The sequence below is a fragment of the Carassius auratus genome, chromosome 17 (assembly GCF_003368295.1).
Source record: "Carassius auratus strain Wakin chromosome 17, ASM336829v1, whole genome shotgun sequence".
NCBI lineage: Eukaryota > Metazoa > Chordata > Actinopteri > Cypriniformes > Cyprinidae > Carassius > Carassius auratus.
Window position 1 is genome coordinate 4438138 of NC_039259.1, and position 13569 is coordinate 4451706.

General features: G+C 36.2%; 1 protein-coding gene across 1 annotated transcript; it reads right to left on the reverse strand.

Moving 5' to 3' along the window:
* Nucleotides 1-2480: 2480 nt before the first annotated feature.
* On the reverse strand, nt 2481-13432 carry LOC113117009 (glutaminyl-peptide cyclotransferase-like). Its single transcript, XM_026285359.1, has 7 exons — nt 13230-13432; nt 9026-9172; nt 8673-8954; nt 4958-5125; nt 4151-4250; nt 3308-3424; nt 2481-3225 (listed from the first exon to the last, which is right to left on the reverse strand). Exons 1-7 carry the CDS (start codon nt 13323-13325, stop codon nt 3050-3052), a joined length of 1086 nt encoding a protein of 361 aa, XP_026141144.1. The 5' UTR covers nt 13326-13432; the 3' UTR covers nt 2481-3049.
* Nucleotides 13433-13569: the final 137 nt, after the last annotated feature.

Genomic DNA, 13569 nt, shown 5'->3' on the forward strand with positions numbered 1-13569 from the left:
CACAAGGTACCATGGAAGACACCAAACAAAGAACTGAACTCAGGAGGGAAATAAATAAGGCAAATAAAGAAGGGCAGACAGGTGAAGGGGGTTAACCAATGATGAACTAACAAGAACAGGAACATAACCAAATAAGGTAAAATGAGAACTGGAAGGAATTAACAGAAAATAACTAAACTAAAAGTTCATAACTGTGACACATACCTGTATAGCCAAAACGGGACAGAAAACTGAAATAATAGGTTGAAATCAAATCAAACCCAGAAGGATTAAACTCTGATAAAACATTAATGTTCATTTTTGTTAATGTTGTAATTTTTTAATAGAATTTTAATGTTTTGTGTAACTAAATGCTTTCTCTGTGTTCAGGTTTGAGTCACTGTAGAAATAATAATTCAAAAACTGATGGTTCAAATCATTTCAAATGTAAAGATCCCACAACTCAATAAAAATAGGTATATATGTCTAAAAACTATTATATATATATATATATATATATATATATATATATATATATATATATATATATATATGGGCTGAATCTATGGGCTGAACCACGGTATTGCAGATGTTTTTCTTATTTTACTCCCACCAGATGGCAGTAATTTGAAAGGCATTAACTCTATTTTAACATGAAATATTGCATTCATTGAATAGTATATATATATATATATATATATATATATATATATATATATATATATATATATATATATATACTGAACAAAATTATAAAAAAAAACACTTTTTTGCCCCCATTTTTTCATGAACTCAAATATCTAAGACTTTTTCTATGTACACAAAAGGCCTATTTCTCTCAAATATTGTTCACAAATCTGTCTAAATCGGTGTTAGTGAGCACTTCTCCTTTGCCGAGATAATCCATCCACCTCACAGGTGTGACATATCAAGATGCTGATTAGACAGCATGATTATTGCACAGGTGTTCCTTAGGCTTGCCACAATAAAAAGCCACTCTAAAATGGGCAGAAATTCATCATAATTATTGCATAAATATTAATTAGTGCCATTACATTATCTCAAAATACAAAATAAAAAAATATATTACATTGATTTTACTGGGGTGAAAAAAAAATTGTCTGATCACTTTTGATCATGAAGATCACAAGAACAAGGAGCATGGATGGAGCATCTGAGCACCTTCCCATCTTAAGCACCTCACAAAGATTTCCTCACACACAGAACCATTCGCATTTAAAATGACACGACATGTTGCATACTCTCTCTCTTTCACGTCTTCTGCATTTGTTGGGTTACTTATTACTGATATCAACCCAAACTGGGTCAAATCAAGTCAGTTTCCTAACCCAACAGTCTCAACCGTGCGTTTGAATTGAAACAATTACCAGCATGTTTTATATGTGTAGGCTATAAAAAGGTAGCCTATGTTTTTTTTTCTAAAGCGTTACCCAAAAGCTGTATTGCATAACACTTTTGGTGCTACTGAGGTTTTATGGTATGGTTAGATTGAGTTGATTAGGGCAAATAGTGTAATTTGATTTAATTACAGAAATTAATTACAAATGCAAATTACATTCAGGTATTTTATTATTAAATATAGCCCCTAAGTACAAAGCAAAAATGCATGTTCAAACGATTCATTCAAATGTTAGTGCATAGTAGTGGCACTCAATATAAAGTGTGTCAAAACTGTTGTATTAAACAATGAAAGTATTCAAAGCCCTTGCACTATTCACTGATTGCATTGTGTTAAATGTAATGAACAGTCATATAACATATAACGTCATGTGGACATTGTATATCTGTATATTCTGTACTTACTGCTTATTGCACTTCTGATTAGATGCTACTTGCATTCTGTTGCCTTGTTCCTTACATGTGCAATGACAATAAAGTTGAATCTTATCTATGTTTCACATCATAAAATGTTGCTTATGAATCTATTAGACAAACCGTTGACCAAAGCTACTTTTGGATTCCCTTATAAAAATGCAAACATCAGTTTTATGTCTGACAGAACTAGTGTTGTTACTGTATAGCAAAACATATTCATTCAAAATAAAGCTGAAATAAAATGTATGAAATGAAAACCTTAGGCTTAAAACAACCACTATGGCACTATACAACGTAAACTGATAAATGTGACACACTGCAGTGATTGTTTTTTTTAATGAATAGCATAACTACACCCATTGCATGGAAAACCCATATTACTATATGAGGGTGCAATAAATCTGGGGACTTTTGACACTGGAATTCATGGCAGTATCATGATCATGTGGTGTGTAAGTTCTTGTGTCTGGGAGCACTCAGATCCATGAAAGCAGTCTAAGATTCAGACAAACATAGACATTATGAGCTTCCTGCAAATATAGTCTTTCACATGGTGAACCTAAAACACAGAAACCGGAAATAACCATAAATCAACTTGATTTAGTAAACAGTACATACGCACAGGCTAAGCTTTATATAACTAAATGAACACTCAGAAGCCCAAGTTGGTTTTAAGCATTGCTTGGTAAACTGTTTATTCGCTGTTTCACACCATGAACAGCTATTTAAATGGATACATGTTTAAGGTTACAATAAAAGCTTTAAGATCACATGACAATAGCAGCAGCTTACAGAATCACACAAGCATCATAAAACATGTTTGTTGATTCATAAAACAGTTTACATTTGAAGTCAAAAAAGACTACAAAGTATAAGGCTACTATAAATTATATTATTCATATAACAAGCAAAAAAAGAAGATATATTGAGTACCAATCTTTATTCTGTAGATATTTATGTCCTGGGGCATGAATAGAGCTTCGAATGTCAGCGCATATAAAGAAAACACTGTTTCGGACACAGTGGACCCTGTATACCGAGTCTGATCCTTGATGCAGCTCCAGCTGCAGTGAACTCACAGAATCTCGACAGATGAATGCTAAATGTGACACAAACTGAGTGTGTGGTAAAAACTGTTTAAATGTTGAAACTGGCTAAATTGAGATGTCAAACGCACCATTGTTTCCTGTGCTTGAGAAACGACACATGCGAATGATGGCACATTTTGGGAACATTAGGAGCCTTCAGCGATAGGGTTCTGACTTTTCTTGTTGAGGTACTCAAGAACAAAGACCTGCAGGATCTTGTTGAGGTTGCTGATGGAGGTTCGATCCAGGTTCTCCTCGTTGTCGTCAAAGGTGTGCCACACCGCAGGAAAAGGATTCGAAATGAGATGGAGAATCCGGACCCCTAAGTATGCAGAGAAACACATACGTAAGGCTTAAATGCTTTTTATATGAACACTCATAAATCTCAGAGAGGGGTGTTTTACCTCGGTTGAGAAATGGTATGTGGTCATCCAGAACGAGTCCCACATGCAGGCCAGGCCAGAAGTACTGAACCTTGTTAGGGTGATTCTCTAGGTGACCGAGCGCATGCAGCCGACGCTCTAGATAACACAAGAAGAGAGATTTCGAATTCTTCATTTGTTGCTTTTATAAAGGTCAAATTTTTGTTTATGTTGTGCGACTCAACAGGTGGCTGTCTTGGGCTTATACTGATACCTAATAGTGTAGATGCACAAGCAAGTGTTTTCAGTAAATATAATAATATATGAGTGGCTTGGTTCTTCACCGCTCAAATAGGGGTTACAGAGATAAATCCTGGTTACTGAGGGAAAAGTAATCATGTGGTAATGGAGATTCCTTAAAACATATTACATTCTCAATTCAAGACATTTGTAGAGTCGTGCAGAGATGACTCAACAGGACATGTGGGTTAGCTTGTGTGATAGGCCTTAAAGGTACCATATGTAAGACATATCATATAACAGTCTTATATATTTTTGTATGGCTTACATATATTATACCAAATGTTTCGAATAATTTTTAAATACAGAGAAATATTTTAATATAGAGAAGCCATTTTAACTAGTGACATGGACTGTGTCCATAGTGTCATTGTGTCTCTGCTCGATTTCTGGTTTTGTTTTGTAGAAAACACGGAAACATCAAACGACCGGTGATGACTGCATTATAACAGAACTTTCAAACGTATCTAGTTTGATAAAACAGTGCTGCTTTCCCCCCCAGACTGTGGCATAATGAAAGCTCGGCTGCTTTTGAGCCGCGTGCCACGCTCGTTCAGCATTGTCGTTTAGCAGATAAATACTAACCAATATTTTGTAGTCTTGAAAGCCATCGGGTCGTACTGGAGAAGTGATTACCGAAGCGAGGATTTGGACCTCCAATCAAATCCAGTAGAACAAACAAATCCTGGTGAGAAATTGAATGAATGAAGGACTTCAACCAGTTTAAGACCAGTTTTGTTGTTTGTCAATATTTGCTTGCATTCATGTTCTTTAGCCTTACATTTAAAATTCACTCTCAGGAAAAAAAGTACAAAAGCGATCACTGTGGCAAGTATCCTTTCAAAAGTGACTGTACTAATATGCACACTTCAGGTACTATTATATCTTTAAAATACCAATATGCGTAGCTTATGTGTAAATGAGGTTTTCAAATGGTACACTTTTGTACCTTTTCCTGAGAGCGTACATGATTGTCCATTTGCATAGACAAAATAATTCAGGACTATATTCAATATTCAAATTCTATACTCATGGTGAATGGTGCATTTGCATCTAAAATATATCTGATGATACCGCAGCAGAAAGATAGCTGTGTAAGAGAAATCTTTCTTCAGTGAAAATAAAAATCTTATCTGCTTAAGTACAGATGTCAGCCAGTCAGTGAATAACAAATTAAATAATAGCATGTTACATACACAAAGTCCCAGAAATCTTACAACAGGACATGCAATAATAATTTTTTTTTTTTCAAGGAAGAAAGCGAGCATATAGATTTTGAAACAACTTCAAAAACAAATTCTAACAATAAGTAGGATACAGTGAGTGGTTTTTAGATTAGTGTGGTTGTATGTCAACTATATTTATGTATTAATCTTTGTGAGAGAACTGTACAATGCCGTCGAGCTGGCTGGTGTTGGTGGCTTCCGGTGGATGTGCTGTTGTTGCCATTTTGTGAGCTAAATGACGGGAGCCGTACAGAGAGTCTTCAGAGGTCCACTGGTAAAGAGCCTCCTCTCCGTCAAAGAAGAGCAGCTGAAGTGACAAGTCTGACCCAGAATCCTGCGAGAAGGAGCAAACACACACATGCTGCCATCTACCTGTGACACTACACAATACAGCATAACCATGACTAATTAAAGTTCTGCAACCAACTGGAGAAGAGAGACTGGTAATGGCATAAGATAATTATTAACAAAACAACTATTGAGTACAATAAAGCTTTCAACTGTTTTCTCCCTGATCATAATCTCCAATAACTCTTAACTACTGGCATTTTAACCGTAGCTCACCTGATTACACCAAAGCTAATTTATTTGCAACTTCTGTTTTAACAATTTAGTAAACGGACCATTTTACATGAACACAGAACATGGCAGAAGAAAAAAAAGAAAGAAAAAAAAAAACGAAAAGAAAAAAAGTGGCTAGGGATTAAAAAAATCACCTTAAGCTAGCTTTTAATATAGATTTGGGCCCTTCGTCCACATGCAAACACAGCAGCAGGTCACTGAAGACCAACAAATGCCTGCCAGGGTGAAGATTTTCAAAAACTCAGGTTGCAGTGTTATCATGTAGACAGCGAAACCAAGGAGATTTTTGGTTTGTGATGTCTGATGGAGTCTGTGCTGTTATCATAAACAGTAAAAGAAATGGACACAGCGACCCCAATGGATTCAACGGAGAAAAATTAAGTCAATTAGAAGCACGCACTTCCTGGGGGTCGGGCGTACTGCGCAGACTCAAACTGAGCTTGATGACGTAGTTGTCACGTGAGCAACGTGTAAGTCTTTATAATCGCTGTGCCAAGAGAAATCTGAATCACCCACCGAATCTTCCAGAGAAGGCAAGCGAGAACGAGAGCAAATTTTGGTAAGTATTCTGATTAATTATCTCCCTTGACTTTATGCCTCCACGTCCCCCCAATAGCCTCATAGACAGTAAAAGATTGTCTGGGAGCTTCTCCTCCTGTCCATACGGTAATTTCTCTACTGTGCGACAGAGAGTCGCTGGTTATGAAACAATCGTTAACCTATTTTTTACAAAAACTGCTTCTACGGAACCATAACGTAAGATAGAAGGTAATGGAGCCTTTCTATACATTTTGGTGTTTCTTTAGAAATAATTAATGTACAAATGGAGTCTTTAAATGCCTCAGATGTAAAGTTATTCGCTGTCAAAGTGATGCCAATGAATGGGAGTCAATGGGAATGCTAACAGCAGGAGAGGGTCCGCTAGCCAATGGCGGTGCCCAGGAGTGCTTAAAAAAAATATGAAACCCTGCCCCCCTGGCTGTTAACTCAGGCGGCAAGGAAGTCGACCGGAAGTTGAAGTCAGCTGTGTGCTGAAATCTTGTAGCAGAACTTCACTTGCGTTAGCATTCCCATTGACTCCCATTCATTTTGCCATCAATTTGACAGCGAATAACTTTACATCTGAGGCATTTAAAGGGGGGGGCGAAATGCTCATTTTCACTCAATATCCTGTTAATCTTGAGTACCTATAGAGTAGTACTGCATCCTTCATATCTCCAAAAAGTCTTTAGTTTTATAATATTTATAAGAGAAAAATAGTCTGTGACAATTTTTTTTTGGGAAAAAACGAGCCGCAGGAGGAGTTACGTGTGGGCGGAGCTAAATAATCACGAGCGCGAGTAGGCTTTTGTGTTGAGAGCGTTTGGAAGCTGTGACATTACCGTGAGGAAAAAAAAAACCCTCATCCAAAACAAACCATGGCTAACAGTCAGATTCAGCATATATTTATGATCCAGAATCAGATCCCGAGGCTGAAACTGAACGAGAGCAGCAGCAGCAACGACTCGCTCCGAGCGGGGCTCGAACACGGGTCTCCAGCATGGGAGGCGGACGCACTAACAAGGAGGCAGAGATATTTTAAGCAGTTTTACTCACTGCCTGCGGTTCAAACACATTTTTTTTGTAAAAAATAGGCTAACGATTGGGTCATAACCACTTGTCTCTCTGTCGCATTACCGTACAGACAGGAGGAGAAGCTCGCAGGCAATTAACTTAATATGGCGTACTGGCGTTACATTTTAAAATACTATACAAAATAATTAATCAGAATACTTACTCCTGCTCACTCACGCCAAAGAACTCCCCGCTCAAGCTCGCCGTCTCTGCAAGATTAACGATGGCAGTTTGCACGCACAGCCACTAGAAGATTTACATCTGGCAGACAGGTTGCTGACGTCGTCAAGCTTCGTTTGAGTCTGCGCGTCAGAAACGGAAGTGCTAAAAAATGCTAAAAATGGGCTTCAATTGTCTCAGTTGAGTTCCAGTGGGGTCGCTGTGTCCATTTCTTTTACTGTCTATGTGTTAACTCTGCCTACTGGAAATTTTTTCAGGCTTCTGATTGGCCAACATGGCTTTATGGTTTAGATTATCTCACCACCTGTTGGCTTGGCATGCTCTTGACAGTGCTTCATAGCACACTTTTGCATTTTCATGTTGACAGATTTTTTTTTTTAAATGGAGAAGGGACAAATTCAGATTATAAAAATACCTATGTACGTGTGGACATGGCTTTGATCTCACTAACAACTGAGGCTCATTACAAAAATGTGATTCAAATACATGACACTTTAAAACAAAATGTTAATGCTGTGTCGGAAAAATTATGCACCGCCTATGATGAACACAGCTCTAAAGCTAAACCTGATAATGTTAACAATGAAATGTAAATGTAAGATAAAAATGCATTTGATGAAGCAATCAAATATATAGAGTACAGACCAAAATGTTTGGAAACATTACTATTTTTAATGTTTTTGAAAGAAGTTTGTTCTGCTCATCGAGCCTGCATTTATTTGATCAAAAATACAGAAAAAAATGTAATATTGTGATATAAAATTTTATTTGTGATGCAAAGCTGAATTTTTAGTATCATTATCACATGATCCTTTAGAAATTATTCTAATATGATGATTCATTATCAAAGTTGGAAACAGTTCTGCTGCTTAATATTTTTTTCAGAACATGTGATTCTTTTTTAGGATACTTTGATGAATAAAAAGTAAAAAACTAACAAAAAACTAACAAAAAGAAGCTATGTTTTTAAAATATAAATATTTTGTAATAATATACTCTACTGGTCAGTAATTTGGGGTCCGTAATTTTCTTTCTTTTTTTAAAATAAAATCAATACTTTTATTCAGCAAGGATGTGTTAAATTGATAAAAACTGATAGTAAAGAAAATATATTATTAGAATATATATTTTTAGAATTTTTTTATTTTTATTTTGAATAAATCCAGTTCTTTTTAACCTTTTATTCATCAAATATATTACATATATATATATATAAAAAAAAATATATATATATATATATTAAAGTATATTCAAATAGAAAACTATTAATATAAGTTGTAATAATATTTCACAATATTACAGTTTTTTCTGTACTTTTGATCAAATAAATGCAGGCTTGATGAGCAGAAGAAACTTCTTTCAAAAACATTAAAAATAGTAATGTTTCCAAACTTTTGGTCTGTACTGTATATATATATATATATATATATATATATATATATATATATATATATATATATATATATATATATATATAATAAAAATTCCTGTGTACATTGCCATACCTTCAGGGTCTTTAGTTCATCATCTTGGGCTCTTGCCAGCTCCAGAATCATAGAGCAGGGAACAGCAGAATCCGTTGCTCCAAGGAACTCACGCCCGTCCCACTGTGAAGGGTAGTATTTGGAGTCAAAGTGGCAGGCCAGAACCAACTGACGTTTGGCTGCAGGGTTGAGAGTGGCAATTATGTTGGTAAAGGGAAGTTGGCCATAAAGCGTATGAGCATAGAAGGCATCCTCTGTCACTTCCCATCCCGCTTTCATCGAGCCGAGAGTTGATTTAATATGCTAAAGAGAGAGAAACTCTATCACTCTGTCACATTTAACACTTACTTTCATACACATACACAAGCACTGACCTGCTGAACGTGTTGGCTTCCAGTTGAACCAGGATAGCGGACAACAAGCATGGGCTTCAGGTCTTTCTGCCACATCCGGTCCAGATCGGTGCGAGATACAACACTGCTCAGTTCACTGGAGCTCAGTGTGGTCGCTTCATGTTTCAGCTGAAGTGAAAAAAAATAAAAACCTTTATTCATTCATTTATTCCACAGTGGTGTATTCATACTTTTGTGTCACGAGTCTTGAGTTAACATGCTCCTGGGGCCTTGACAAGACCAAGACCATGTCCATTTCCAAGAATACGGTCCATATTTTCATAGTCGTGGTCTTGTCATGGACTTGGGAGCATGTGGACTCAACCTTCTTCTAGTCTCTGTCTTGACTTGGACAGAACTGAGCTGGTCTCCACTACAACACTGCTTTGTGTATGTTTGTTCACATTTACTGTATTTTATAATCCCTCTCTTTTAGTCTCTTTGATTGCCATTAGTAACCAACTAAAAAAAAGCCTTAAACATAAATTGATTAAACTGAGGTCAATCCAAATTAAACTAAAATCATTTACAAGATAACAGCATTTTGGGGGCCTGAAAACACAAACTTTTGAATATGGACTCGAAAGTGCAAGTCTTTGAACAGGATACACACTTATTGTCGAACGCGTCTCCATTTAAACTACAAAAATGCAATCATTATCGTGTAAACATACCGTCTGGATTCAAAACACCTTACTCACATACTCTATGCCTTAATGCATGTTTACCAGAGTCTTTTTATCATTGGATCTCTGTTTAGATGCAGTTTACATCTTACAAATGTGCATTGGTTTATGTCTTACGAACTTGTCAGCACAGCAGACTGCATATTTACTAAATATTTACTAAAAAAAGCTTTTCTGACATGATATTTAGGATGTTTCCTGAAAGTTATGTAACTAAGGCAAATGAAAATGTGAGTGGATTGCGAAGTTAAGGCTTCATGTAAATAGAGATTTCTGAATCTGAAACTGGATTTCATTAATTCGGACTGATAAAAATTAGTGAATGTAAACCTGCTAATGGGGGGGGGGGGTCGTAAGTTTGACCATCGTGCGCTCCTACACCCATATATTAAACAAAACAATTTCGGACAGTTAACATAATTTTAGTACTGTTCGATCATCAAACTGATTAAAATAATGTTGTCATTATGAAATCAAATTGACATCAATGAAAAATCATAGGATTTGACAACTTGTTATGTTGGACTAATTTAAACACTTTCTCCATCATGACATAATTATATTACATCATAATAACGCATTAATTATGCATGGTGTACGCAGTTAAAATATCAGTTACATGCTTGCTTTTAATTCACCAAAAAGTGTATAAATGTCATTTGAAAAAGAACACGACTAGGGTCACAAAAAAAAGTTACGGACCACAGCTCTGATTGTTTGTTTCTCTTACCGCTCCCGGTATTTTAGATTGCTTCAGGGGTACCGTGGCGGAGTAACCCAGTACCTTTGTGATTCTTCATAGATATAAACAGAGAGAAGTAGTTCCGGCTACGATGTTCTTTCGCAAGACGCAAACAGTTCTGTTTATTAACCACTAGAGCGTCAAGTTACCGACTGCAGCTTTAAGTACAGTATGTCTGTATGTCACAGCTGTATGTCATTTTCCACTGTATGCACAAAAATGAAATGAAAGGTATGGGTATGCTAATTAGACTAACTAGCTAGCTAGCTGGCTAACGTACAAATAAATTATAAAATGTAGCCTTTATTTTATTGCCTTTGTTGTCTGTTAGTCTGTAGTCAGTACCTGTCACTGTAGGCAAAGCTGTGGGAGCAGCTCACTGGTCTCTTCAAAGGCTATCTGAACAGATTCACTCATAAAATACCTACAAGGTATTTCAACATCTCCATTTACAGTCGTGGCTAAAAGTATTGGAAGTGACACAAATTTGTGTTTTCCAAAATGTGCTATTTAAACTGACGCGGTATTCATTCACATTGTTCCTACAAGTACTGGCAGTGACATAATCTAGAAACAATGTGAATGAACACCAGAACAGCTTAAGCAGCAAATTTAGCAAAACACAAAATTTGTGTCACATACCTTTGGCCACAACTTGTCTTTATTATCACAAATTATTTATTACTTATTTATGTTAATACTTATCAGTATTTATGGTATGTTATGTTATATTATTGTAAAGTTTTCCATTTTCTGAATTTTTTTAGTAGGGGACAGGAAATCCAAAAATCCTGCCTAGGGCACAAACAGAGCCTGGGCCGGCCCTGCATGTTAACATGCCTACTGTCAGATTTCAGCACAGCTCTGATTTGCCTGAGCAGAATAAACCATTGCACCTCTGAGCAACACAAAGTAGTGGTGTGTCCTTCTTAAATGAGTTAGTGTTGCAAAAAAAAAAAAAAAAAAAAAAACCATAGTGATTCATTCAATGACTCATTTCACGTATTTATTTGCCACCACCAAATGGCTAAACAATATAAAATCCCCTCTAGTAATTCACTGACTGCAGCCTTATGTCTCACACAGGACGAAGAGGACTAAGGAAGTAAAGTAATTAATAGACTGTAGATATATAATTAGTGCACTAGTCAATCTTGTAACATTGCCCTGACAATCAAATGTGACATAAACATCAACATTTGGGCAGCCAGTCGGCACCTATAGAGTTCGATTCATCTCAAGGTCCTTTCCTGTCATCTCTCTACTGTCCTATCTCAATTAAAAAGCCCATAAAAAGTTTTCTGGGAAGCAGTTTCACTGAATGATGGACTGAATGATTATTTTATTTTAGAGATTGATTATTTGGAACGGTCTCTATGTTGAGTGAATGAGGGAATTTAGATTTTTTGTGCTGACTACCCCTTTAAGATGGCTAAGACATCTTTAATGAATGAAATAATGTTCTTTACTCATAATGAATCATATTGAAAAGTCTGCTCTTATTCCATTTATAAAGCTGAAGAGAACACCTGACTTGCACTAGATGGAATTCAGTGACTCCTATTACAGTCAGACAAACTTGATGATGATTATACTCTTGCTTAATGGTAATGTTGCAGCCAAACTAGAACAGTCTTGTTTGAATGAGAAATTATACACTGCATGTGTCTAGAGGATAATTACGTGTTCAAACTACACGGCAGCAGAAGGTTCTGAAATGAGAGGGAAACACAGCTGGAACACATTCAGAGAGGATGACTGAAAAGTCTGAATAGCTTTTGATTATATTTTCTTTCATGAATAACAATTTTAGAATGGATAGAAGACAGCAAGTCAAACTAGTTCTGCTTTAAACATGACATTGATCTTCTGAAGACAACTTGTTTTTTTTTTTCTTTGTATGTTTGGTCTCAAAGTTCAATTCTTGTGCTGTGATTATTGATTCTGCTTGTGTTGATTAAGCCATTCAATGACTGTGGCTTGATATGAACAACACAGAAGAGAAGCCCTCCGGCAGACAAGATTAGATATTTTTTATGTGATCTGAAACAATATTTACTATTGCTTTTTTTATTTATTTATATAGCCTACGTCACTGCGAAGACAACAGTCAAAAATAAACATGGTGTTGATAAAAAAAAAAAAAAAACAGTTATAAAAGATCCTATTCCACAATGTGATGGCTGTATACATTTAATAATCTACACTATGTTCAAAATATAATTCGTCATTTTAACACGCTTAAAATCTGTTTTAGTAAAACAGTAGCATCATACAAATACGGATAAGACATTTCCCCAAAAAGCAGATCTTAAGAACAAGAACAAAGGGAATTAATTCTAAAGATAGAAAATCTATAAATATTAAGATCTCCTATTGGTGGATCAATGACAGAGATCCAGCTCCCATAGCAACTGGACCATAGGAGACAGACTGAGCATCATGAATCGAGCTTTCTGTCCTCAGTTTAATTAAGTGACCACTGTCACAGGTCAATTGAAATATTTAAACAAAAAAGAGGACATGCATTAAGCAATTAATGAATGAATGCATGAATAAATAAAGAATTCAAATTATTATATTTGCATTAGGTTATGCATTAAGACATTTTAAGGCAGACAAACTCTCTTTTAAGATATTCACAACACGAAGAATAAGTAATAATACACACTACATCTCTCAGAAGCTTGTAGTCTATGCCAGTTCTCTTAAAAAGCAAGGGTTTTAAAAGATGCATCAGCTGTGTAAAGGTTTGTACCTTTTCCTCCTGCCACGGGACAGTGTCGCAGCTCGTCGGTGTCGCCAGGATGCCCATCAGGGCCAGCAGACCCGTGGTCCAGCGTCGTCCGGCCATCTCCTCTGTTCTGTCCGCGCGACGGTCTCCAGACTCCACTCCACTCCGATCCAGAACAATTCACATGTCCTACTATGGCGAAGGCCTGACTCATGAATATTAATAACATTCCGTGACGTTTGGACAAATGATTTGCTGAACGACAGGCGTTTGTAAGTTGAGGGCTTGGCTCATGAATATTAAGATAATAACAAGACTGGACGCTCAAGGAACGTTATCAAACATCGCCAGCAAGGCTTTATTA